The sequence below is a fragment of the Vigna angularis genome, chromosome 11, assembly GCF_016808095.1.
Source record: "Vigna angularis cultivar LongXiaoDou No.4 chromosome 11, ASM1680809v1, whole genome shotgun sequence".
NCBI classification, from domain to species: Eukaryota; Viridiplantae; Streptophyta; class Magnoliopsida; order Fabales; family Fabaceae; genus Vigna; species Vigna angularis.
Genome location: NC_068980.1, coordinates 5,682,745 through 5,710,699, shown reverse-complemented (window position 1 = coordinate 5,710,699; position 27,955 = coordinate 5,682,745). Strand labels below are relative to the sequence as shown.

The window sequence follows — 27,955 nt, the reverse complement described above, 5'->3', positions numbered from 1 at the left end:
TAGATTACTTCCATGTGAATATGTATGTTTTAAATACTATTAACTTACACATATATCCTAACTTTTATTTAGTTGTCTTTTAAAATTATATATATATTTATTTAATTTTATCTAAATCTCATTTTAAAAACATAAAATAATATTTTTTTGAATATTTATAGATATCTTTTAATATTGATGATTATAAAAAAAATTTACAAATATTTTTTAAACCAACAAATAATAAGACTGAGTAACGGAACATATTATAGGTTTAATCATTCACTAAGTCCCCATGGAATCTCAATTTCGTCCCTTTCTTTCTGAAAATATCAATTGGGTCCCAATTTTATGAAAATTGCAACAAATCGATCCTTTCCGTTAATTTGGCTGGACGGCGTTAAAAAAATTGATGAGTGAATGCTGAGATGACGAACGAGCGCTCGTCCAGCAGCGAACGAGCGCTCGTCCAGCAACGAACGAACGCTCGTCGACCACCGAACGAACGGTCGTCCAGTGTGGAACGAACGGTTGTCCAGCAGTAAGAGGTCGACGAGCGTTCGTTCTCTGGTGGACGAGCGTTCGTTCGCTGCTGGACGAGCGTTCGTTCGCTGGTGGACGAGCGCTCGTTCGCTGGTGGACGAGCGCTCGTTCGTCATCTCAGCATTCACTCATCAATTTTTTTAACGCCGTCCAGCCAAATTAACGAAAAGGATCGATTTGTTGCAATTTTCATAAAATTGGGACCTAATTGATATTTTCAGAAAGCAAGGGACGAAATTGAGATTCCATGCGAAAATAGGGACTTAGTGAATGATTAAACCCATATTATATTTAGTGTCAGTCGAGTTATAGAGTTATAAAGTTGTCTAATAGCACATGCAAAATATCTACTATAACATTATGAATTATCTGGTTAGGAAAAAAAAACTGAAATGATCTTTTAAGTTACTTATGTGTATATATATATTAATCTCACACTTGATAATTCATAATTGATATATAAATTTTTAAATATAACACTCATTCCATAATACTCAATACACATTCATCCCACAATACCCAATAAACACTCATCGCACAATACTCAATACACACTCATTTTACAATACCCAATAGACAATCATTCCACAATACCCAATAGACACTTATTCGGATGATACGTTGATGAGCGGTCACGAGAGGTTATGCACTTTTGATGATTTCTACTTCTTCTTACAAATATACTTCCAAAATACTCCATACCATCCACAAGGTTAATCCTCAACACTATATCCAAAACCGACACATAGACCAGAACCTCCTGCCCCTCTCACAACATAATTCATCCTTCTCTACTTGAGATTGGATGATTATTAGAGTATCAGGATAACCTCCAACAACAGGACCCTCAACATCAACATATACACTAATACCATATCATTACAGAATCTCTTCACGAGACTCATACCATGCTCATATTCCTCAACTCATATTATACCATTACAAAATTTTCCCATAATACTCATATCATGTTCAGATGCATAAATTCAAATCCAATATAATAAAATACAATCATCACAGAAATCATACAAAATGAATATATCACAAAATAAATTAACAATACTAAAATATCACTGTAAATGGTCACCAAAGAAGAATCAAATGTTTGACGAATCAAACTCACCATAAACGCCAGTACATATGACTAGTCACAACTTACTGGATTTGACCAGGGTTGCTCTATGGTCAGGGATGTACCAACTCCGGTTTTTAAGATTCCTCTATCCTACCATCACAATTATAACTTTAATATAAACGTTATGGGAAAATAAGGAGTTAAATCTGACATAGCCCGGTTAGACATCTTCTTATCCTTCCAGAAAGATGAATCCATCACATATTTTATATCAATTGAGTATATTGCATAATAGTTTAATAGTACTTAATTTGTTCAATAGGATTTAAGTTAAAAACCTATCGAGTAGACTTCTAGGAAAGAGAGGTGTGTCACCATGGACAACTTAAGTACCATGTCTTTCCTTAGCCAAAGTATTCCTCAACTAGTTTTTAACAAATTTCTTATTTACAGATTCAAAACAACAACATATAATATTAAAACAGAAATTCAATACAACAAACATCTATGTTTTTCATTAACAATAGTAATAAAACAATACTAAATCATAATATAAAAGCTTAGCTCCCCTACTTCTATTCCAGACTTAATCTCTTGCTCAGAATTTGTTTTCCCGAAAACCCTCAAGAACTTCTACTCTTCTTGCAACTAAAAATTTCTTCCTACCTCTTTCTTCTCTATTTCTCAAGATTTCTCACTTGATTCTTCCTCTCTTTGTGCAAAATAACCTCCCTTCTTGACATATCTGATCCCTCAATAATGACTTAAAACGTGGAGTGTTTATCCACTATCACTATTTTTTAACCCATGTTCTTGAAATTTAGCTCTCCACATTTTTTTTTACATAAACTTATTAATTATATTTTTCATTCATAAAGAAAAATTTATTAGTATTAGTAATAAAATTGTTACTATTAAAGTAAATATTTTTCATAGATCTTACAATATACATTAATATAATATTTGATTTAATATAATTTTTCTTGGTCTACTCACAACTTCTTTTTTTTTTTTATATTTTGTAATTAAGTAATCATTTAAAGATAATGTAAAAGCTAACAACATCTTATATGATTTATTAACCTCATAATTACATAGTACTCTATGTGAATGAGGGATGTATAAATTTAACAAACACTTGAATAGAAAAATATTTTCTTTTATCATATTTTTAAAATATAATCTTATATATTATATTGGTAATTATATATTAGGAGATTTTATTCAGTTTTTTTAAAATACATATGTAAGGTTCTTTATTTGTTTTTCTTATCTTTCTTTTCAATCATTTTTTTATATTTAATTAAAATAAAAATTTAATATTTTGAAAATAAATTATTAATAGTTAAAACAATACTGTTTCAAAATATATTTTTTTATTATAAATATGAAACATAATTTATATGTTTAAAATATTTTAACATAACTTTTAATTACAATATAAATGTATATTTAAGTACATTTTATTTTAAAGTTTTAGTTTTCTAAAACAAATTCCATCATGTGCATTACTAAGCCTAGAATACTAGTTATATATCATTCAAATTTTCTATATATAGTTTTAGTAGTTGTTTCAATTAAAATCGTTTTTTCAAATATTAAATTTGTTAACCAAATCCTTTTTATCAGTATTTTATGTTTATTTTAAATAAAATAAAAATAGAAACTTATTTTGCTAAAGTTAAAGGTAAAAAAATATAAAACATGGGATTATAAAATAAAAAATTATATATTGAAACCTAAACTAAAGAATTAAAATAATAAATTTAGTTATGCTTCTAGTTACTATGGACTAATTTTACTTTTGCTTCTTGTATTTTTTTTATTTCATTCTTTACAAAAAATAATGTAATTGATTTCAATTTTCATAGAATTTTTATATTTTAAAATTTCTTTTCCCTAATTTTAATTCTTTAAAATCTAACATTAATACCTTTGGCATGTGAAGTTTTGTAGATGGAAAAAAGTTGCTTTAGAATTTATTTATTTTTTAAGTATGAGATGTTTAAATTACACCTCAAGCCATGAATATTATAGAGATAGTATACAAAATTTCAGTCAGTTTCTTGAGAAATAAAACAGAAAATCTGTTACAAAAAGGATAGAATCACTAATTTTATAGGACTTGAAAACATATTTATGTAGCATAAAAAAAATAGAGAAATAGCTAAACAATGAAAAAATTTAAAAATTAGAGAGAACAATCATAAATTTTATTTTTGTAGAATAATGTTTTATTTTTATTTTTTTACATAAAATTTCTTTACAGTCTTTTATCCATTGGAGAAGATGAAGAAAAAAAAATTAGAAGTTTACTTAATTGTTAATAGGGACATAATGGGAAATAAGAAAGATGGAACCTAAAGAGCTGAAAACCCTAGTTATATATTAGGTCTCTGGTCTGAGCTTTTGCGCCTCTCGTATGCTCAAACCCTAATCCCAAACTCAGGAGGAAATCAGAGTAATTCAGAAAGTGGGTTTTCCTTCTTTCGCACCTAATTTAATTTTGCACGTGTTGTGTTGTGTTACGTTGTTGATCTGTGTCACTAACAAATGTAATGTGTTGTGTGATTTTGAATTCAGATATGAAGGTTGTGGGTGCTTATTTGCTTGCAGTTTTGGGAGGGAACCCAACTCCTTCTGCAAGTGATATCAAAAATATCCTTGGCGCAGGTATTTCCTCAATCTTAATATTATTTTCTTTTTGCTTTTTCACTATTTTTCACAATTTTTCATTTGCCTTAGTTTTATGTTTTATTTTCATCTACGACAGTGTTTCTTGTTAATATTATTGCTTGTTTAATTGTCGTTATGGGGATTGATTTTTTTTGGATGGTTGAATCCAGTACCTTATTGTAGTTTTTTCTCTTTCTCGCTAGATTTCTGAAGTGGATTTGTATGTAACAAATTTCTTTATTCAATTCTAGAATGTTGCTAAAGGGTTTTTCTCTTTCGATTGTAAGGTTTGTGTTTTTTGGTTTGTAGAACTAATTATCAAAATACTGAAATCATACTATGAGGATGCAATGTCTCAATATTTGTGATGAATAGTAGAATGTTGAGGGAAGATTTTTCTTTTTTTTTAATTTGAAGTTTAGCTTGGTTTGGCTTGTAGAATTAACAACCAGAAAATGACTATGAGAATTTGATATTTTGTTGAATGTTTGGTTAATCTATATGGTTTGGCAATACTGATTCTGAATATTCTTTCCAATGTTTTAGTTGGAGCTGAAGCTGAGGATGAGTTGATTAACTTGCTCTTGGCTGAAGTTAAGGGCAAAGACTTCAATGAGCTACTCGCCAGCGGAAGGGAAAAGATGTCTGCTGTGTCTGGCGGTGGTGCTGCGGTGGCTGTTGCTGCTGCACCAGCTGCTGGAGGTGGTGGTGCTGCACCTGCCGCAGAAGCAAAGGAAGAAAAGAAAGTTGAAGAGAAGGAGGAGTCGGATGATGTAAGTTTCAAACTTGTGTCACTAATTTCGTTTGTTTGATAAATTATAATTCTCTCTGCTCATGAATGTATTTTTACCTTTGATTCGCAGGATATGGGTTTCAGTTTGTTCGACTAAAAGGTCTGAGGTGTTTTTATGTCTTACATTTTCTGTTCCATTTAGTATTTTAGCTCAATCCCAAGGTTTTGTTACTCGAGTTACATATTGTTTTTAGGTTTTTGAGATTTGCCTTTTCACATTGGAGACAATGTAATGTTATCAAACTGTCTGATATAATTTAGTAACGTTTGGATTTAATTTGTTTGATCGGTTATTAAGGTGAGCATTATCTTGTTTCTTCATATGAAAATAACTTATGTTATTTGGAAAAAGTAACTTACAAATATATTTATTTAAACTTTTTAAAACGATAATAATCTGAAAATATAATAATTTTTTTCTATTTTATGGTGTACTATTTCTATAATCCGATGAAAATCTGAAGTTACTGATGAATATCTTAGGTAAAATCACTTGTTTACACCTTAAAATCGTGTTTTCAATGAGTATTCGTTGATCACGCTCTTGGGTTATCTTGTGTACCCAAATTTAGTCATTTGAATGATCTATTGAAATGGATTAACAGGGTACTCCTTTGCCCTTATGTCTACTAGTTCCTTTTGTTCATCAATCTTGGTGATATAATGATCAAATATTCATTCTTTTCATTAACCAATGAAAGGATGGTTTCTGTTCCCCCTTTAACCATGTTTTTCCATATTTAACTATTTGCACTTTGGTATCATTCTTCTCAAAAGAAGTTACCTAGAAATTGTTGTATCTGGTTACAAATTATAATTGCGTTTTTAACTTGATTTTCATGGAGTCCCCAAGAAATGTAAAACAATAAGATTTCGTTAATTAAATTATATTTATCCAAATTGATAATTAAAATTTAAAATAACTCGGGGCTTCCGGAATTAATTTTTGAAGTTAATATGAAATTTTATAATAGAATCGTATTTTTATGAAATTTTATGAAATTAACTCTTTTCCTGGAAATCTTTAAGAAGTTTGCTTTATCCAGAAGCTCTGTTATATCTGTAATAGTCCCTGCTCTAGACATGGTATTATTACCAGATAGAAACATTCTGTAAGTTCTTCCATTCATATTGGATTATAGTATATTTCGTTGTCTGCATTTGAGCACGTTTACAGTAGCCTCTACATAAACCTTTTTTATTGTTGCGATTTTCATTATCATCGGTCACTGGTTAACCATTATTTTAGGTCCTGATTACTGTCTGCTTTTAAGTTTTAACATCATTGTTTAAAACTAAAATCAACTTGAATTGAATATAGCATTATTTGACAATCAAATTAAAACTTACCATTTTAAAAGTAAGTTTCAATTGATAGGACAGAATATCTCAACTTCAAATTATTGTAATATAAGGGGAGAAGTGAGAATATGCCAACTATCTTGGCGACCCAGAGTAAGACAATTTGATTTAATTATTATTATTGTTATTATTTCACCGACACAATAAACTATTTTGAACTGAGGCTATAGCATTTACTCCGTAAAAATTATAATTTTTCCAAAGCTAAACATTTAGTGTCATTTTATGGCTCTCAACACATACGCTACTATCACTTAGGAAGTTTATTTTTTTTATTTTATTTTATACTTAGGTTATTGGTATTGATAGTTCTTAAGGATTTTTTTAGGTTATTGGTTTTGATAGGTTATTGTATCACATACACATTTAAGGATTTTTTTAGGCATCATAAATAGTTCTTAAGGTATAGATTCATTTAAAAAAATTCAACCTAAATTGAACTCTCAATTTTGGTTCAACTTGTCTAGTCGTCAAAACATAATTTTAGCTCATAAAATATACGCTAAATTTTGTGTACATGTTTTTTTCATATTCTTAAATACGATACTTTTTTGTTACACAATCGTAAATAAACTAAATGATAATTTCAATAGATGACTAATGATGCGTTCTTTTTTTAACTAGAAAAATGTACCCTCTTTAAAATCTATTACGAAATAGAAAAGATTGATAACATTGTTCTACTTTCTATTCAAATATCACCAAGTTTTTGTGCTTTCAATAACAACTTCAATTATTAAAAATCATCATGCACGCAGCATAACTGATCACACTAAAATGTCGCAAATAACAATTTCTTGTTATTATAGGTTTTAGCTTTAAAAATAATTACTATAGGTTTTAGATACACCACAGGTGCGCCAGAGCCCTCCGGATTGGTGCAGACTGCTTTTAACAAATTGCAGGTCAAATTAAGATGGATGGAACAGTGGTGTCCATGCTTATGAGAGTTAAATTATTAGCCTGGAAATATCAAAGGGTAAAACAATTTATACCACACTTAAAAACAGTTTTAATAAGGTATTCTATCAGAAAAAATTACATGTCAAGTGATTCCTTTGACGTGCAAAGCACATTATAATGGCAGAGCAGAACACGGAAGACAGCATCAGTTAGCTTGAGCCATTAGTCACATAAAGGAAGATGGAACCTGTGACGGAAGTGTAAGCATGAAAAACAACACCCATCCTGTTAAATAATTGCCTCAGTTCGTAGGAAACCTATGAAACTAAAGGAAGAAGCTTCAAGTCATCCATTTAAAACTTCTTCAGGCAAGTATCACCGGTAAATTTATGACTGATGACTGCAGCGGCAAAACAAACCAAAGACCTTCAAGACTTCGGTACAGTGACATTTAGAATTTTAACATCTTGATATGGTTTGTCTGTCTTGTCTGTCTTCACTTTCTCTATGGCCTGCCAACATTAGATGTTCTCAATAGGACTTTAATCAACAAGACCCAAAACATTTTAACATAATACATTATAGAAGAAAACCTATAAGAGCAACATTTATCAAAATTTTCATATTAGGGAAAAGGAAATTGAGAAGGACTGATTTCAAAATGCCCACACTACAAATTTGGAAAGTATTTGCCGAGTGATTTTGAATAACATGATTCTCCTAAGCAAAAATAGAAGGCAATTTACCTGTACAACATCCATTCCCTTTGCAACTCTACCAAATACAGTGTGCTTGTTGTCCAACCATGGAGTAGCCACTGTGGTGATAAAGAACTGAGAGCCATTTGTATTAGGGCCAGCATTTGCCATAGAAACTGTGAACGGTCTATCATGCCTCAAACTGTATGAGAGAAAAAAATTATTACTCTAAAGTTCCATCTGAATAAAAACCATACCACAGGAAGTTTCCACTTGGCATTAGCATATTCCCCAAACTAAGAAGCACCACTTTGAAACTGTGTCCACATGCCCAATGTGGTCCAGTAAAATGGACACAACACGCTAAAATGGACTCAGCCCACTCCCAGACGTGTGAAATTTACTTCTTTTTTTTCAAAACACACAATTCGTCTTCCTCCTTAATGTTTAGCCATTTGAAAAATACCATCCAACCAGCTACCGTCTGCCATCAAACTATCACACATTGAACCAGTCACTATCTGACTTTGAACCACCACCTCTACCTTCCTACGTTATCTTTGCATATGCAAACATATATCAATGAACCAACCGCCATCAAACCATCCAACTAGCCACCGTTTCCTATTGTTGAACCACTGCACCATCTTCGTCAAGAAATGTCCCCACCATGTTTGTGTAATACCTCTTATGATATAAATTCGATTAATGTGTTCCTTTTACGATTCAATTTTGATTAATGTTTTGCTTGAGTTAATCTGCTTAAAATGATTAAATTTTCATGCTGCTGGTTAAAGATGAATTTTACAATTCTTAGGAATTTGATATTTATGAAATTCTTTGTATGACTCTTTAGAAGTACCGTATTGGTTCTTCCCCATGGTGGTTTAGGAGTTTCATAGTTTTTCTGGATTTTTCTTTACAACAATGGTTTCTCAAATTCCTTCAAGTTTTTTCATTATCAAATAAGATGTCTTAGTACTTTCGTTGAGACTAATAATCATAAGACTGTAAACATCGTATTGTGATATTTGATCACACATACATGTATATCGTGTCCCTATGTCCTACAATTTTTAATGTAGTCATATATCCATGTGCGCGTGTACTATCTGTCTCCAGTCTATGCTTCAAAACTCACAAATAATCATCAGCTTGGAGTCTGAAATTGCGATGATATTTCTAGCATATGATAGTATGTTTAAAAACAAACAAAATTACCTTTTATGAAATTCATCCTCAAATTCTCTCCCCCAAATAGATTGCCCACCAGTGCCATCTCCCAGAGGATCTCCTGTTTGAATCATGAAGCCTTTGATGACCCTATGAAAAATAAGATTGTCATAATACCCATTTCGGCAGTGTGTTGTGAAATTCTCCACAGTTTTTGGACATTCCTCAGGGTATAATTTCATGTGAATATCACCCATTGTGGTGTGTAGAATCTGCAAAAAAGAAAATTTTGTATTGTAAAGCTACTTATGAGGAACAGAGAGATAACCCTGTGATTGTAAAAAAAAAATATATAAGAAAACCAACTCATATGTAAGGATCAAGAGGGAATATGTTTTAGGATATCGTTCTGTTCTGCTGAACAAGGACAAGCACTTAGAAGAGATGACTATTTTGTTTCAATATGCTTTCCTCCACAATATGGAAGGAGTTACACCATCATATTAAGAGCTATTCAAGGCTCCAACCATTATGGTACAGGGCAATAGAAAAACTTAGGATAAGAATTAATCATTACATTAACATTAAGACTTGAAGATCCAAACCCCTTCAGTAACATAAGAAAGGTAAGCTTTTGGAATACAAGTGTCAATTCTCAACCTACTTTTAAAGGCAAACAAAGATAACTCACCACATTCTCAGGAAGTGACGTTGTAACTGACTTTCCAATGTCTGAAACTGCCAAAAGTTCATCAGCAGGAGGTTTTTCATTGAACACATCTCTTCCTTTAGTCGCATCTTCAGGTTCCTCCGGCTCTCTTCGACTGATACATGATAGATTTCACAACTTAGATATCGTGACTTTCGTTTTCATGAGATACTACTAATGATGACATTCTTTAAAAAGATGTACCAAGGTAAAAAACACAACCAACAAAATATCTGTATATGATATTATCAAATAGCAAAACTATACCACTTTGGATTTCATAACAGAGGTAAAATGGTCAGTAGAGTGTACAATCTTACCTGAATAAATATATTCTGTGCTTTTTAAAGGCACAACACAGGAGAGTGGGATCTGTCAAAGGCTCCTTACTCTCATTAACATTTGCAGCTGCCGAAGGAATCTTTCTTACTCTTTTGCTACTCCGATCACCTTGATATAAAGCTATTCTTAAGAACCTATCATTATTCTCTACCTTTCCAAGTATTCGACTAACTTTATTGGTGTGCAGATTAACAATCTACAAACATATGGAAGATGTAAACAAATAAGGGAAAAGGAGTACCATCTAGCCACCTCATGTATTAGCAAACAATGAAGGAAAAGAAAACAGAAAGGTGGTATTACAGAAGGAATTGGAGTGATTGTTTGTAAAACTTGAGCAAGGAAAAAAAATCTTACTTTTATCCCAAGCAAGGTTGCATATATAAGAAAATTGGAACTTTCATCAAAGACTGCATTTGGAAGTGGTGCACTTTCTGTTTTTTCTATTTCCTTCTCAACAGCCATTCTTCGACCAAAATCAATAGCTTCCAACCGATATAATGGAGCATCACTTCTTTGGAGATCTTGAGCAACCTTTAATAAAGCAATTCATTTACCATATTATTATGTCCACAAATGACAAAAGAGAGGGAGAAATCATGATAAAACTGTTACCTCTAAAGATTCATCATAAACTCGCCTTAATTTACCCGTTCTGAACCAAAACACACGGATCCTTCGATCAGGTGATGTAATGGAAAATTGTTTACCATCTGGACTTACCTAAAAAAGATGCAATATTGTCAATAAAAACCATCGAAGTTAAACACCAGATATCTAGCTTTCAAAAGACACCCAAATAACATAATGTGGAATTATCAACTGTGAGTTCAGAAATATGTTCATATAATTGAAGTACCTCGATAGCTGAAACAGAAGTCTTGCATTTTGCAATTTCAAAGAGGTCAGTATCACTTTTCAGTTTAAAATTGACCCTACAACAACCCGAGGAAACCATTAAAGAGCATAAGTAACTCCACAAATTCCAACATCAAAACTTGTGTAATTGAGAATTTCCAGAACTAGTATTCACTATATAGTAGAATAATAAATACTAGTAGAATCACAAAATGACAATGTATGATAACCACAAAATGTTCGAAATATTGGCACTTCCATGGGATTGCGGATTACAGTAACGATTCATTTTGTATAGGCTAGGCTTGTAAGCAACTTATTGGTGGACAAATTAAAAACCCTTAGATCATTGGCTAAGTGGTCGACAATGGTGCCAAGAGGAGGATATAAACCATTAGCCAGAAGTTAAGAAAAAATGCCACCTATGAACAGAATAGCAAATGTTATTGCCCGACAGGATTTCAGTGAAAGATCCTATGGTGGAAATTTTGAAACTAATAAGAATGATCTTATTGAATATGCAGTAGTCTTTTTTAAGGATGCCTAAATCTATTAATAGTTTATGAGATAATCCTAATCATATTATTGACTATTACAGCTGGTGTTTAGAATAACTCATTGAGAAAAAGTTAAAGTGCAGCTTCAGAATTCACAGGTTTTAATATGATGATATTCATTTATAAAAATGGACAGAGGCAGAATTACAATAAGAAAAAAGTAAGCACATACTCATCCTCTGGGAATTGAAGTGTCACAGGACTCCAATATTCAATTATCCCCTTTTCATCTGCTGAAATTACGGAATCATACACGGCGTTGTACTTCATAACTTTAATAGGACCCATATGTATCTGAAAAAAGGAGGGAATGTGACAGATATTCAATAAGATGATGCAAAATATCACCAAAATAATTGTAATTCTTTTCGAAGAATAACTTATATTAAAGTTAGTTTAGAATTGGAACCTCTTTGGAGACAATGGGATCATTTGAACCAGCTCGTGCATCATATATGTGCACAAAAGATGAGTTCCTATCACTAATAGCAAGTCTGGCTTTGACATCCCCTTGTTTGTAAACCCATTCAACAGCACCAGGAGTATATGGCAAGCGAATCATGACCATCATGTCATAGTTGACTACATCGTATATTTTTACAGAGCGGTCATCTGATATTGTGCAGCAGAGCAGACCATCAATACTAACCTGCATAGCTGAAATAAGTCATGGTTGATGACAAGCATAACGAGACTCTGAAAATATAAATACATAATACAACAAGAAAATAATCGCAATAATACTTTCTATGCCCAACAAAATCATACTATACAATATCTGACAAGTCAGGCAAGAATACATTAATTTAACAAATTATATAAAATTTATAGCAAAAGTGTCGCGGGAGGTTAACAAACTTACAGCTAGACCTTCAATTGGACCAAGATGAGATCTGAAGTGTTTGGCAAACTCAATACCAATAGACTTTTTCTTCCAAAACTTCAAATGCCCTGACAACAAGAAGTACGCCACAATGTCATTCCAGACATATAAACTATTCCAAAGATTAAGCTAATTCAAATAAGACCTATATGCTATCATAAGTGTATCGTTTCACCTGTATCGATGCTTCCATAGTTACACGGCACCGATAATTTTACAAAAAAAATAAATAACAAACAGCGACAAAAGTACCGGTAAGGTTACAACTAATAGGATCACTCTATTCAAATGAGTAGCTTCAAATTTTCAGCATGCTACTTATAACTGGCAAAAAAGAAAAAAAATTAATCATAAATTCAAATTCGGAATACCATCGGAACTTCCAGTGATGAAAAAATCCGCAGCTGAAACAGCAACATGCGTAACCACGTCACGGTGCATGTAACTTTTCTCATACCTGCATCGAGAACAACAATAAGAAACTGAAGGAATCCATAACATTCACGAGATTTTCACTTTTGGAGTTGCGCAATTTCTCGATTGAAGAAACCCTAATTCAAAACTACGATATTGGCGCGGAAACTGACATGTTGGCGGAGGGTAAAGCGTTGAGGTAGGCCTGCTCGAACTGAAGGGGTCGCTTGGCCCGAGCCCGAGGGGCCGGGCCCGGGCCTATCATCGGTTCCTCTTCTCCAGCGTTGGCACCATTCTCGTGTTCTTCCATCTTCAAAAGCAGCACTTCGATTTAATTGAATGAGGAAGAACAACAAAGCTTAGTAACTTTCTCTAAATGTAGTAATTTCAAAGTGAGGGAGCGAAATCTTGTTCTGAAGAGTTGAAACACTAGAGAAAGAGTGAAAAAAGACCGAAGCAATCTAAACCCTAAAACGGTACGTCGTTTAATTCTAACGGATAACCTACGTTGGGTTGGGGTGTTTTCTTTCTGCACCACCAAAAAACTCTTGGACACCGCCTACTTCTTAATAGCTACCCCAATCAATATAATGTAGTTTATGTATTCATAGATGTATGAAAATTAAATATTTTATTGTAATTACGGATTTATGTTTATCCGGTTGATAAAAAATATTTTATCATACAGGTGTATGAAAATTAAACTTATAAATTAAACACACTATAACTTTGAAATTGAGAAGAGAATTATAGAACTAATATGTGTAGACACAAACGCAAAATTTCCTTTAATATTAATATTATAAAATCAAAATTTTGTTTATTAGGAGAATGTCAAAGCTCACAAGTATTTATTTTATGTTAAAGAAAAAAAAAACATATTACAGGTATCATTAATATGTTAAAAAACGAATTATTTTTAAAAAACAACTAATTTTCTGAATGTTTTTAATGCATTCTTTTTCTCAAACAACCCATTTGATTCGAAATTTGATTTAGAAATTAGTTGCCAAACTAAGCCATTTACTTTATATTAAATATAATGCTATATGTTTTAAATTAATAGGATCGGACAAACTTTCACGGTTGCTAAGTGATATTCTTGAAGGCCATGTTTTATCTTTATATTATATTCACCAAAACATGATAACACACTATAGTTCTTAACTAAAAAATTATGTAATTTATTTATGATTATGAAATAAAATTTAAATTAATAATAAAAAGTAATTGCGCAAAAGAAATCAAGAAAAATATTTTTTATTTGACAAATTTTCATTTTAAAATGTCAATATTATTATACTCATTATTTATAAAAAACAATTTGATATAATAAAATCACAATATATTAAATTAATTTGAATTTTATATTAAATTAAAAGTGAAATAAACTAGATTAATTTAATTGTTATAATTAGTTTGAGTAAACTTTTTAATAAAAAACTTGAGTCAACCAAACATGTTTACGAACACCTAAATGTTACTCGTGATTTTAAACACATTTGAATAAGGTTGTCACACTATTTGTGAATACCTGAAAAATGGTGTTTTTAACTGCTTTACTGTTGGTATGGTGTTTTGACTTGAAAAGATGTAGTTGCATGTGTTGAATCTTGGGACAGCGGAACTAGAGTGTGATGTTTGTATACTGTATGGGTGTATTTAATTTCTGTAATTACTATGTTGAAGTGCCTTGGGGTAAGACGTCTGTTGTAAAATTGAATAAGTGGGAGACTTGGTGTTATATCAAGATTTTAGTTCATTTGGAGAGTAAGTGAGGTAGTGATTTTGGGCATTGGAGGTCTAGGGTGCAATTGGGCTCTTTGGGTAGCTTAGATAGGTCAAATTTGACTTGCTAAGAACATAAAACTGGACTAGAACATGTTAAAAATGGTAGAATTAGATTTGGGCCCCTAGGTTGAGAGATTTTCAGTTTTCAAGTATAAATCAACGCATAAACACTTTAAAAAGATGTTATAAAGGGTTAGAATCAGTTATACATGTTTAATTCAACATATACTTTGAATTGGAGGTCTTAGAAGTTGGCCAAGAGGCCTAGAAATGGTAAGGGTTGGTGTGAGTGTGTGATTCTGCAGAATTTGCATTCTGCAGATGATGCAGAGTCGCTATGCGAGTTGTCTCGCATAACGAGACCCTGTAGAGGGTGCTCACTGTCTGGGTAATTCGTTGTGCGAGTTGGTGCGTTGTGCGAATGACCAGAGGGTGTTGCTCTCTGTTTGTGGATTCGCCTAGCGAATCCTGTCGCTATGCGACTGGTGGTAGTCTGGAACCACTACCCATTTAATTCGAAAGGCGAAGTGGGGTGCATAGCGAGAGCTTTAAGGGGGTTGGTCTCTGTCTAGGCTCTCGCATAGAGACATGGGTGTGCTATGCGAGAGGTTGAAAGTCTGATGCATGCTGCGAGATAATTCACATGGCGAATTAAGGGGTGTGCTGTGCGAGACTGTCCTGTCTCGCCTTGCGAATAGGGTGCGTTGTGCGAACCCTTTGAGTTCAGTCTTCTCTTTTGCTCTCTTTTTGGTTGAAACAAGTGTGTGGAATGTTTGAAATGCATAGTATGATGTGGTAATGTGATTATATTGGAAGTATGCGAGTGTATGAGACACGTTTGGTGATTGAAAGTATGTGATTTTAAAAGTATGGTTGATAGACGTAATTCCATGGATCTCTAAGGAGGTTACATGGTGGTGCCCTATAGTATTGGACGTAATTCCATGATCTTCAAGGAGAAGATTCATGGTGGTGCCCTTAGTGTTTAGAATGATTTGCATGGTATCTCAGTCTTGGGGGTTATCCTGAAACTACAATGGTCGATCATTTTCAAGTAGAGAGGATTGAATCATGTGGTGAGTAGTAGCAGGAGGTCCTAGTCTTTGGTGCTTCCAGTATGGCCCAAGGTGAGTGATAACAGACTAATCTCGTGAGTATGGTAGGGTGAAACCCATTGGCAATGGCTTTGTAAAGCAGTAGAGGCCACCACGAGTGCATAACCCGCCATAGCTCGGCAATCATTCTAAGTCTGGACGAGTCAAGTTTAAGTGCAACAAGTCAGGTGTGTGTAGTGTATCCGTCTTTACTTGCATGTTGCATGTGACTGCTATAACATGATTTTTATATCTAGCTCACCCTTGCTTCTGTGTTTGTATGTTGCTTGGGTATGCTTTTCTTTTTCAATGATCATCCACTTGGATGTGAGTAGAGATGGATGAGGTGCCTCTAGAGCAGGCTTTGGAGGACGACGGGGCTGTTGCTTAGTTTCATTAGGACTTTAAGTGGTTCCTTATCTATTGAAATACTCTATTTGCGTTTAAGTTTTAAATTATGACTTATTTTGGGATGACTGTAAGTTTAACAACTTTATTTACAGTCTACTCTAATTGTTCTCTTTTATATAAATGTAAACTTACTATGTTATATGCTTCTATATAATCTGGAATGTTACACTATTAGACTTTATAATAAGTCATGATCTTTAAAATGTTCCGAATCTCTTTCTCACCCTTATTCTAAAAAATTATCTGATAAAATATTTAAGAATTTGTTTTACATATGTTTTCTTAATTTTTATATTCTTTCATTTTATTCAATCATATACGTGATATTTATAATTTAGTCAAACTTAACTGAAGTTTCAAATAAAGATTATCTACAGATTAATGTTATGTTGGAATTTTTAATACATTAATTAATTAATTTTTATCATTTTAATGTGAATTTGTCTATTGATGTGAATATGACTCATAAATTTATCTAATGAACGACTCATTTAATATTTTATCATACTCATTTAATGAATTTCAAATATTATTATTCATAAATAATCAAATTCAATGAATATTACAGAAACTAAATCAAGAAAAAGGAGATATTAAAAAATCCAATAGAAAAAACGTAAGAGAAGGTTAATCCATCCACAAAATTATAACAAAAAGCCTGTTTTGAAGTTTCCAATCATTTTTTTATACTTTACAAGTAGTGTACTGCGCTAAGATAGCAAAATATTTAAGCACGTGTATAAAAAATAAACAAAAAAAGTTCAATTGAATAATTAATACTAAATAAGAAAATAATAATCTAAAAATTGAAAAATAGTGTTTCAAAATACTGTGACAAAAACCAAAGAACGTTAGAAAAAAAGAAAAAAAGATTGGGCCATCATGGCATGGAAGTGAAATACCAGAACATTCTAGGAAGAACCGAGAGCATCCGCTTATGATATTGTGACATTTCAATTAAGCGTTTCAAATATTATCAATTGAAAAAACCTGCAATAATTTCCTCTGTTACGCTAACACCCTTTCTTCAAAGTAAGCATCCCAATCCTTTTCTTTCGATTTTTCTGTTTAGGTTTTTAGCACTTTCAGCTCCTTTTGATTTTCATTCATTTTTGCTGTTCTTTATCTCTTGATTTCTTTATAATTTTTCTCCTCTTAATAGCGCGTGTTTCGACGGGTCCAGCGTTTTAAAATCTGTGTCAGAAAATTTGGTAAATGTTATGTTAGCTGCTCTATTTGGTGTAATTTAATGACCTGTGAAGTTACAGAGTGTTACGGTACTTGCATAGAACAGAGCAGCCAGCTAAGAATTAGTTACTTGTACTGAAGGGCAGACGCGTGTGAACTACAGTTGTCTGCATCTTACTTCGTTGGATGCTAGATGACAACATCTGATAGATAGACAGCCACAAGGAACATCATGAATTACGGAAGTGTCAATTTTGTTGATGTCTTTAACTTTTGAAGATTAGGATGTATTGTTTTGTTGTGAACTTGTGACAAAAGCACTGCGTTGAACCGGGCAATCAGGGTTCATTGTTGATTCAACTTGTAAGAGAGTCCCTCGGAGGTGTTTGTCAAATTGTTTCAGACAGATTTGGTGGTTATTTTGTAGATACCTTCATAGTTGCATGTATATGGTTTTCTAACACAATATCTTATATCTTGTTATGATTTTGTTTATGCTAGATTTATTAGGTGATATTTTTGCTTTGGGAAAATTAGTGAATTGAATAACCTTTTTTGTTGGTCCCCCACAAACTTGAAGGATGTCAGAACCACCATTTAGACCACGAGAGAAACTTATTGAGAAGCAAAAGCATTTCCAGAGTGTCCATAAGCACACGTATTTGAAAGGACCATATGACAAGATTACCTCTGTTGCAATACCACTCGCATTGGCAGCATCTTCATTGTATCTGATTGTAAGTTTGTTTGTTATCACTTTTCAGAAATCTTCATATAATCTGTATTGACTTTGCAGATTGAATATTTCAATAGCATTCAATGAGTCTCCTCTTATTTCTGGTGCAATACATTTTTAACATTTTGCACTTTTTATCAGGGAAGAGGGATCTACAACATGTCACATGGAATAGGGAAGAAAGAATGACTTACACTTTCTGATTGATTTCTGTGCTTATATGTCTGGTGCCTTGATAAATTTCTGTAATTTTCAGACTTTGATCACCAAAGGAAGTTCAAAACTTGGAATGAATAGTGTTCTCTATTTGGTTGATGTAACGATGTAATGGTGATTCAGTACTTGTGTGTAATAACTGGATGTTCATGTTCCTTTTTGAGTCATTTTCACCAGCTATATCTCAAATAACATGAACAAAATACTTGAGATATGCGATCATAAAAAAAAGAGAAGAAAGCACATTTTTTCCTATAGAATAATACCAAAAAGTATGAATATTGTGGAATTAAAAGTAAATATGGAAATTGTTTTGAAATGGAAGATTCGTTGTCTTATTTGAACTTTCATTTTTAGTTTTTTAGTGATTTTTCTTATTTAAAATTTCAAACACGTGAGGAGTTTATATTTATTACCTCTGTTGCAATACCACTCGCATTGGCAGCATCTTCATTGTATCTGATTATAAGTTTGTTTGTTATCACTTTTCAGAAATCTTCATATAATCTGTATTGACTTTGCAGATTGAATATTTCAATAGCATTCAATGAGTCTCCTCTTATTTCTGGTGCAATACATTTTTAACATTTTGCACTTTTTATCAGGGAAGAGGGATCTACAACATGTCACATGGAATAGGGAAGAAAGAATGACTTACACTTTCTGATTGATTTCTGTGCTTATATGTCTGGTGCCTTGATAAATTTCTGTAATTTTCAGACTTTGATCACCAAAGGAAGTTCAAAACTTGGAATGAATAGTGTTCTCTATTTGGTTGATGTAACGATGTAATGGTGATTCAGTACTTGTGTGTAATAACTGGATGTTCATGTTCCTTTTTGTGTCATTTTCACCAGCTATATCTCAAATAACATGAACAAAATACTTGAGATATGCGATCATAAAAAAGAGAGAAGAAAGCACATTTTTTCCTATAGAATAATACCAAAAAGTATGAATATTGTGGAATTAAAAGTAAATATGGAAATTGTTTTGAAATGGAAGATTCGTTGTCTTATTTGAACTTTCATTTTTAGTTTTTTAGTGATTTTTCTTATTTAAAATTTCAAACACGTGAGGAGTTTATATTTTTTCTTTCTGCATATTTCCTTGTTGTATCAATCAACATAGCCCGTTTGAATTATTACCAGATGGCCTATAGCATAGTTTGTTATCAGGATTTTAATATATATCCCTATTTTAATGAGGTACTTTAATATATCCATGTTAGAAAAAAATATGAATGTGATTTCAAATGTGCTTAATATTGGAAGTTAGAGTGTATTTGTATTATGATTTGAAATATTGTAAACGGGAAATCCATTAAAATAAAAATATTATTTAAGAACTTTATTTTCATAATATATATATTAATATAAAAACAAAAATATGATTAAAATATTAATATAATGAGTTGTAAAATTGATGCTTTGTTTTATCAGGTTATCAAATAATTATTATTCAAAAGGTTTAATAGGTTCGGATGTTCCTATATTTACGAGTTCGTTTCAATTGGGTCCTCCAATTTTAGAAGTGATCAATTGGGTCCCTAATTTGATCAATTTGATTCAATAATAGCCTTTCCATTAAATGTAGTTAACGACGTTAACTTTTTTAACATGTGGCAAGCTGAGGCATCCAGGTGGCACTGATTGAAGTACAAATCCCTGTGTTCTGTGTTTGTCCTTGTATTTGAAGGTCAAATCCCTATGTTTTTTAAATATTTTTATAAATCCATGACCAAATTGTAATATTTGACGTTTATTCATAAATCTTTTTTCTCACTGTTTTCTCTGTTCCAAAAAACTGAACAAATAAAATAATGTTCCAAAAAACTGAACAAATAAAATAAAAACTATCTTCTCCATAGGGTTGACCATAGACGAATCCATCGTTAGCCAAAGTAACCGACCGAGGCATCGGCACAGAAGATTCCTCATCGCACTTCGCGAATATCAAGGGAGTGGGGACCACCTCGTTGGGGTCGAGGAGCTCCACCCAGAGCGGGGAGGAGAGGAACCAACCCTTGTGGGTTTCGGTCGTGATGACACGCGAAAAGACGGGTTTGCCCTTGTAGTAGAGGTCCACGACGGATAGAAACTCCGGCGGCAACTGCGGTGGGTTCGGGTGGGGAGGAGGGGAGTATTGGATGGAGGGAAAAGAGTCGGAAAAGACAGAGCGGTGGGCAGCGGGGAAGGTATCGATGAGGGAAGAGGCGTGGGGTTGGTTGAGAGAGGGCCAGGAGGCGGCGCAGATGGTCCGCCAGAGGTTGTGATCGGTGCAGAGACGGCGGAGGTGGAGGGTGGCGGAGGATGCGGAGGCGAGGGTGGGGCCGTCGAGGCGATTAAGGATGTGGGATCGAATGATGTCAGGGTGGAGAGTGGTGATGTCAGAAGAAGAAAAAGAAGAAGCGGCGTCCATGGATGGCATGAGAAGAGAAAGTAAGAATAGTGAGAAAATAGAAATTTTGAAAGAGTTGGTTGGGGTTGCATTGAGAAGGATAAGGATTATAGATACGATGGGATAAGGATGCTTACAGACGAATCCATTGTCAATAATTTAAAAATGTTAAAATTTCACCTATACAGCTCAAACAGTACCATCAAGATGACTCATCTTGTCACATATTAAAAAAGTTAACATCGTTAACTGCATTTAATGGAAAGGTTATTATTGAATCTTGACCAAATTAAGGACCCAATTGATCACTTCCAAAATTGGAGGACCCAATTGAAACGAACCCGCAAATATAGGGACCTCCGAAGCTATTAAACCTATTCAAAATTTATCGCCCAGTGAGTCGTTTGGTCCAGGGTAACATTTAGACAGTATATACTTTAAAATTATTTTTGTAATAATGGTTCAAATATTTGTATCTAGATATATATAAATAACCTTATTTTAATTTAAAAGATTATTATAAAAATAATATAACATTTTCTTCAATTTTATAAAACTTTAAATTAATTATAATATAAATGTCAAATTTTAATAATCAAGTACAATTTACAATAATCAAATTTTTTTATTTTATTATAAAACTCAAACTCAATACAATAAATCAATAATCATATATAATATTTAATTATTTAATTTTTTTTTCCTTTAATTTTCTATTGCCATTAAAAAAAACCATTAACTATTAACCAATCTAATTTAAATTGTTTTAATGATATCTATAGTTATATCATTATATATATTTAAAGTAACAAATATATTACCATTATCTTCACTAGTGAAAACACATATCTTATGCGTACATGTGTGTTATTTTTTTTATAATAACAAAATTATTGTTATTATAAAGTTGAAGTTAAAGACAACATATTTTCATGTTAAAGACATTTTCTATTGACATATTTTCATGCTTCAACTTTATTTTCATACATTATAAAGATGAAGTTGAAGTAAATATATTTTCATACTATACCGGACTGAGTTAGAGATGTTAAAGGTTTAAAGTTGAACTAAAGGTCCTTAATTTGTGTGAGCTTGATGCTTAAGGTATAAAATCAAGTTAGAGATAATTATCAAATAAAATATTCAGTGATATGTACACTTACACTTCTTAACCTAAGATTCAATCATAGGGATGTGACTTTGTTTACCCAAATACGATAGTTGTTTTCATATAACAAATTACATTATATATTACAATTCAAGTTGTGACTAATTTTATAGAGTGTCGAAAGAATTCTTATATAAAAGAATTGTATCAAAAGTTTGACTACATGAGTGTGAAAAGCACGTTCATACACTAGGGCAACAAAGGATAATGACTAAGATTATGTTTTATGTTAAACTACATTTAAAGAACCATAATATATCAAACTGTAGTAAAAAAAAAAACCCTTTTGACTATGGTTCAAAATCGTAGCCTATTAGTCTATTATATAATAGGCTATGGTTAACAAAGTAACAATAACCTATATGCATCTAAATGGACTATGTATTGTTAAAAATGTAGTCTTTAGCACGTCAAACTAACCAATAAGCTAATATTCCTATATATAATCGTAGCCTATAATGATTTTTAAAAAGAGATAAGCTACGGTTGTCTTTAAACTTGTAGTTTATTATTATTCTTAAAACAGTGTAAACAAGTACAAAAGAATAGGATACGATTTTTTTAATAGTCGTAACTTATACTTCATATTATAAACTATGATTTTGGATGGAAACATAATCTATAGCTGACATATAGGCTATGATTATTACGAGAATAGTAGTTTATATCCCTTTTTTATAAGTAAACTACTTAGTTAAAATTATTGTACATTTTTACTATATATTTGACAAAAACATTCCTTCTACAAATTGTATAATTTTTTTTACTCTTCGTCCATATTAAAAAATTATGTGTGATGAATTAATCAAATATTGATATATCCATACGGATATGCACTATGAATATATCTCATTCAAGAATATATTTTTCTTTTAGTTCATTGAACATATTAAATTACACAAAATTTTACAGTATTTTACATTGATCTTTAAGTTACATTAAACGATTATCAACCATAATAAAATATGCACTCGAACATTAATATAAAATACAATTAACAAAAATATATGAAATTTAAGAAATATATATTAAAATATATAAACACTATAATAAACTATTAAAACGGTTATTCATCTTCTTAAATTATTCAATTAAATCAAAATTAAATACATATAAATTATTATTATTTTCTACTCTTATATTAATTTTAATATATATATATATATATATATATATATATATATATTATAAAAATGAGGTAGTACATGGTTTTCGTATTGAATCTCGAATGAAAAATTAAAGCTCACTCAATATAAATAATTTCAAACAAACTAAATTATGCATGTAATTAATCAAATATAAAAATAAATAAAAAATTCAACATATTAAGAATAAAAAAATATTAAACAACATATTAACAAGAACCTGGGAGTGTTTTGAACGTAGCTATAACTCGAAAAATCAGAACTGCAACAATGGGAGTGCGGCAACAATGTAAGCAACCCAGACTCTCCAAAACGCGTCATGGTGTCATTGCAACGTACCCGAACTTCAATGGTGACACTCCAGAAAGCGTCATTGTGCTAGAGTTACCTATTTGTATGACCAAAAACTATTTTATCAAGACCATCGCTAGACAAGCCCAATACACATGTCTACCCACAAAAGAAGATATAAGATAAAGAAAAATAGTTTTATAAAAGAAAACAGGTATAAGTAATAAAATGTTTTATATATAAATATTTTGAACCTTTATATATAAATATAAATGCCAACATGAAATAATTAAAGATTAAATTTTATTGAATCTATTAGTATGATTATGCGATAAAATAGTAACGCTATTATTAATGATAAATATGTTTCTAGTTTGGATAGTTACATGTGAGGACTTAATCCAACCGGCCATGTCTCGCAGAGGATCACCTTGTTTTCTTGGTAAGTAATAACCACAAGCTCCCCCTCCTTAAAACCTTGTCTTTTTATGACTTTCAGTTTTTCTAAGTGCTTAAATCTTTTCATTTCTAAAATCGGTTTCAAAATTTAGCTATGGTATGCCAATTTCTACTAAACTTTTTTATTTTAAAATATGAAAGAATTTGGAATAAAATTATTATTTCATCAGATGTCTCATGCATGTCGGAAAATTGAAAAGTGTTCATGCAACATAATCTAATTACCACATGAAAATTAGTTAAAAAATATGTAAATTCTTAGATATATGTAATCACACATCCAAATATGTATTATTTACTTAATCACACTTAGATTGGCCAACTTGGTCTTACAATCAGCCTTGTTATCCATGATTTGCGTTTAGTTATTATTATTTGTGTTGTCATATCTTTGTCAACAACATTGCCTGCTATATTATGGTGGTGAAGAATCTGACATTTTTGAAAATTTGAGTTTCTTTGGAGCTGTCTGTCATTATTATTTCCACTCTTTTCTCTAATTGTAACGCAAACTAAATTTCTAACCAGCTAAACTCTTGGTAAACCAGAAAATGCTCAACTTATACCTATTAAGCCTCTGAATAACGAGACAGAAATGTTACATGCTATCTAGAATCTGCAGTCTGATGTTGTTAATATGTCCAGAGAGTGAGGTCTGTTTCACAATCAACCTCGTCCCAATCAAATCTCTTCATAGAAGGTGGAGTAATGAGAAGACCCTCAGCCATGCTATCTAACAAACCTGGCATGTTATAAACTGCCTCTTCGTCGAAAAACACTGATTCGTTGGACTCCTCAACATTAGTCACAGTCTTGGCAAAATCAACAACACCCTCCACCGAACAAGGGTTAGTTTCTATTTCAACCCTTGTAAAGGACGAAGAAGGGTTGGCCGGTAAAAAAACCTCGGAAACTTGTGCTGCAGCCGCTCTAATATCTGCAGCTGAAGATGACTTTGCAACTGGAAGAAGAGAAACCGAATCAGGGAAATTGAATGCTGCAGAGGTGCCCTTAAGTGCTAGGGCAGCCACGTCATGTGCCCTAGCTGCCATTTCTGGTGCGGAGTATGTTCCGAGCCATATCCTTGATTTCGTGTTGGGTTCACGAACTTCACACACCCATCTGTTACCGTTTCTCTGACGAACTCCTCTATACACCGGATGCCGTGTTTCTCGAAACTTCTTTCTCCCAGCTTTCCTCTTGTGAGAACTCAACTCTGGTTTTTGTGCGGGGAATGATGAATTATCCGACGGAGAATTCGGGTTGCAAAGTTGGCTTTGAGAAGAAGTGGATGATGGTGATGAAGAGAAAGAGTAGTCATCATTGTTCATGGTTACATCCATGGTGATGAAGAATGAAACAGTTGACGTGTGTTTAATATGGCAACCGTTGATGAACGATGAGTACGAGGTGAAAAGGAATACTGTTGTTATATATAGACCAAGAAGAGTAGTACAATTTCATGTCTTTTGAACCAAACATGTATATAAATCGAGAAAGATAACAGAACTAGGTCGCAAGGAACACGTGCTACACATTTAACGAATCAAATTCCGTCACTTGGTTAATGGCAAAGATTGGAAGTTAACAGAAAAAAGACATAATTGGCCTTGAATTTTAAGTCTAAAATTTGGTTTATTTTGGAAAGAATTTAAATGTTAATTGACATTTATATGACAGAACATTTAGTTATAGTCTCGTATCCGACAATGATAGGGGAGTGTACAAAGGGCAGCATGACAAACGTTGCAACTTTTTATTCTTTAAAATAATTTGTTGAGACATAAAATTAAGTATAGTTTAGTAGAATAGTTTAAAATTTATTTTTCACTTGTTAAAAGTTAAGAATATAGAAGTTTCAAAATTTATCTTCTATAGATTTCTCTTAAATGTCTTCACAGATTTCTGTTATTTTTATTTTACTTTATATATATATATATATATATATATATATATATATATATATATATATGCATACAACTGTATACTTTTTTTTTTCTTTTGGAAAAAAAAGTTTATGCTTGAAGACAATGAAAGCAGAATTCGAAATCATTAAAGTTGTGTAAAGAAGCATTATGGAAATCTGACTCATGAAATGGTGGGAATGGTTCTGACTTTAAAGGAAAAAAAAAAGAAGTGGCACATGGAAATAGGAAAACTTTCACATTAAATTGGTGTTCGAAACACTTTTTTTTTCTTACGAAATACTATGATGAATGTCAACGCCCTGATGATTGTCAATGTTGAGAAATTTCGAGTAACTTGTAAATTTGTTGTTGACTATTTACGCCGAATTCAATGCCAAATTTTGCATTAGAATTCGACAAATGAGTTTGACTTGTTATTTAACCGTGGTGTCAACTCAATAAAACTTAATACTATAATTAAATTAATTTTTATCATATAATAATATAAATGAGTATGTGATTATGGAGAAATATGAAATATATAATGATTAATAGCAATGTCAGTTAAACATGTTTTTTGCATGGAGATTATTCATGGAATAAAATCCCAATTTGATGAAAAAATAATAAATGATATTTCAAGAATGGAACCTTAAAGTCAACGACAGAAAATATTACATGAAAAGTGTGTTTTTTTTTTAATTTTTTCATAAATAAAAATAGTTTTAAAAGAAAAAAGACACAATTTTCTTAAAAAAATATATATATGTGTGTATAAATAAATAATTTAAACACTTCCAAATCAAAAACCAATTTCACGTTGGTGGTCCCGTTTTAGTTGTTAATAATATAACTCCACGTGTCCGTTTTAGTTGTTAATAATATAACTTCACGTGTGCCGTTGACCTGACTGTTTTAGTCATTGATGTGTACGTGTTTGACATTTTATTAACGTCAACGTTGACTAAGTCAACTGTTTTCTCGTCAGTTATTATCACTAAAAATCGGTGATATTTTTTTTTTAAATAATGATTTTATCATTACATTTGTTTTCTTTAAGAGAATTTTTATTTATATTAATGAATTATGCATAAATAACACTTTCATGTGCACAATTTAGGAACCATTACCCTGCATCCACAAAGTGGAAGATACACTTTTGTTATAAAAGAAAATTTAAATTTTATTTATTTTATCAAAAAAAATTCCCAATTAGAATAATTAACATTTCTTTTTTAAATTGGAGAGGATATGTTAGATATCGGGATGGACGGTAACAATACAACCTACTTGTTACTGGTCATGTTTTAAAACATTTCCTTCTTTTATTTATAAATTTTGTTACACAAATAGTTTTTTTTATTTCTGTAAAAGAATTAATTTTAAAATATAATTCCAACAAAATTACATATTAAAAAAATTAATATAAATAAAATTAAATTTAAGCACGTTAAGTTAAAGTATATGTTCTTTTGTGTAAAATTCCATAAATTTGTATTTTAAAAATAGTGGTAGTTTAAAAATAGTTAGACTCGGTTATTTTAATATTAAATAAGTTTATTATAAATATTTTTGTCATAAACAAATTTTATTATTTTGAGACGTATCATCTATCTACAAATCACTTTTCTAGAGTTCTCTACCTTCTCTCTAAGAGTTTTACACTAGTGCAGTAAGAGGAAACAACAGTAGTTATTTTCGCCCATAGGCAGCGATTCCTGAACCGAGACATATCTAGGCGAGGCAAAAAGTGGTAGACTTTTTGCCTCGAATCTGAACCGAGTTAGTTTATCCCCCTCTAATGCCTCAATTGGAACCTGAACCGAGGTAGCAGGGTCTTTCTTTTTTTTTCTTCTTTCGCCACCTTTATGCCTCGGTTCTGATTTCAATTCCAGATTCTAATTTCAAACCCCCAAACTGAAAAAAATCAAGATTGCAAAGACAGAAGCCCAAAAATTAATTTGAAATGAAATCCCTATCTCCCAATTCACAAACTCAGATAACAAAGTTGGAACCCCCAAATCAGATGAATAGTTGAAACCCTAAGTCGCAAAAACAAGAACAGAAACCCCAAATTTGAAAATGAAAAACCTAATTCCCCAATTCTCAATTTCAGAAACCCTAAAATGCCAAATGGAAAAACAATTCACTCCGCTGCCGCCTTCCTCGCAACGCGCCACCGCC

At 31.8% G+C, this 27,955-nt stretch overlaps 5 protein-coding genes across 6 annotated transcripts; 2 read left to right on the top strand and 3 right to left on the bottom strand.

Moving 5' to 3' along the window:
* Positions 1–3,925: 3,925 nt before the first annotated feature.
* Positions 3,926–5,343, top strand: LOC108333299 (60S acidic ribosomal protein P2B). The gene is made up of 4 exons (XM_017568704.2): positions 3,926–4,070; positions 4,181–4,270; positions 4,820–5,046; positions 5,137–5,343. Exons 2-4 carry the CDS (start codon positions 4,183–4,185, stop codon positions 5,161–5,163), a joined length of 342 nt encoding a protein of 113 aa, XP_017424193.1. The 5' UTR covers positions 3,926–4,070; positions 4,181–4,182; the 3' UTR covers positions 5,164–5,343.
* Positions 5,344–7,400: 2,057 nt separating this feature from the next.
* On the bottom strand, positions 7,401–13,404 carry LOC108334242 (peptidyl-prolyl cis-trans isomerase CYP71). Of its 2 annotated transcripts, XM_017569976.2 has the most exons (13): positions 13,139–13,404; positions 12,923–13,008; positions 12,531–12,619; positions 12,078–12,317; positions 11,841–11,962; positions 11,113–11,188; positions 10,869–10,976; positions 10,611–10,787; positions 10,232–10,449; positions 9,894–10,026; positions 9,251–9,474; positions 8,078–8,231; positions 7,401–7,843 (listed from the first exon to the last, which is right to left on the bottom strand). In XM_017569976.2, the coding sequence occupies exons 1-13, from the start codon at positions 13,273–13,275 to the stop codon at positions 7,760–7,762; spliced, it is 1,848 nt and encodes a 615-aa protein (XP_017425465.1). In that variant the 5' UTR covers positions 13,276–13,404; the 3' UTR covers positions 7,401–7,759. The 2 variants fall into 2 exon arrangements, with proteins under 2 accessions (XP_017425465.1, XP_017425466.1); XM_017569977.2 differs by lacking the exon at positions 13,139–13,404 and having other exon boundaries at positions 12,078–12,325; positions 12,923–12,953.
* A 3,731-nt stretch (positions 13,405–17,135) lies between these two features.
* On the top strand, positions 17,136–19,236 carry LOC108333637 (uncharacterized). The gene is made up of 3 exons (XM_017569109.2): positions 17,136–17,293; positions 18,030–18,186; positions 18,327–19,236. Exons 2-3 carry the CDS (start codon positions 18,031–18,033, stop codon positions 18,372–18,374), a joined length of 204 nt encoding a protein of 67 aa, XP_017424598.1. The 5' UTR covers positions 17,136–17,293; position 18,030; the 3' UTR covers positions 18,375–19,236.
* Positions 19,237–20,162: 926 nt separating this feature from the next.
* On the bottom strand, positions 20,163–20,822 carry LOC108332910 (F-box protein At2g27310-like). Its single transcript, XM_017568208.2, has one exon. It carries the CDS (start codon positions 20,820–20,822, stop codon positions 20,163–20,165), a length of 660 nt encoding a protein of 219 aa, XP_017423697.2.
* A 3,674-nt stretch (positions 20,823–24,496) lies between these two features.
* LOC108318673 (dehydration-responsive element-binding protein 1F) lies at positions 24,497–25,195 on the bottom strand. The gene has a single exon (XM_052870799.1). It carries the CDS (start codon positions 25,193–25,195, stop codon positions 24,497–24,499), a length of 699 nt encoding a protein of 232 aa, XP_052726759.1.
* Positions 25,196–27,955: the final 2,760 nt, after the last annotated feature.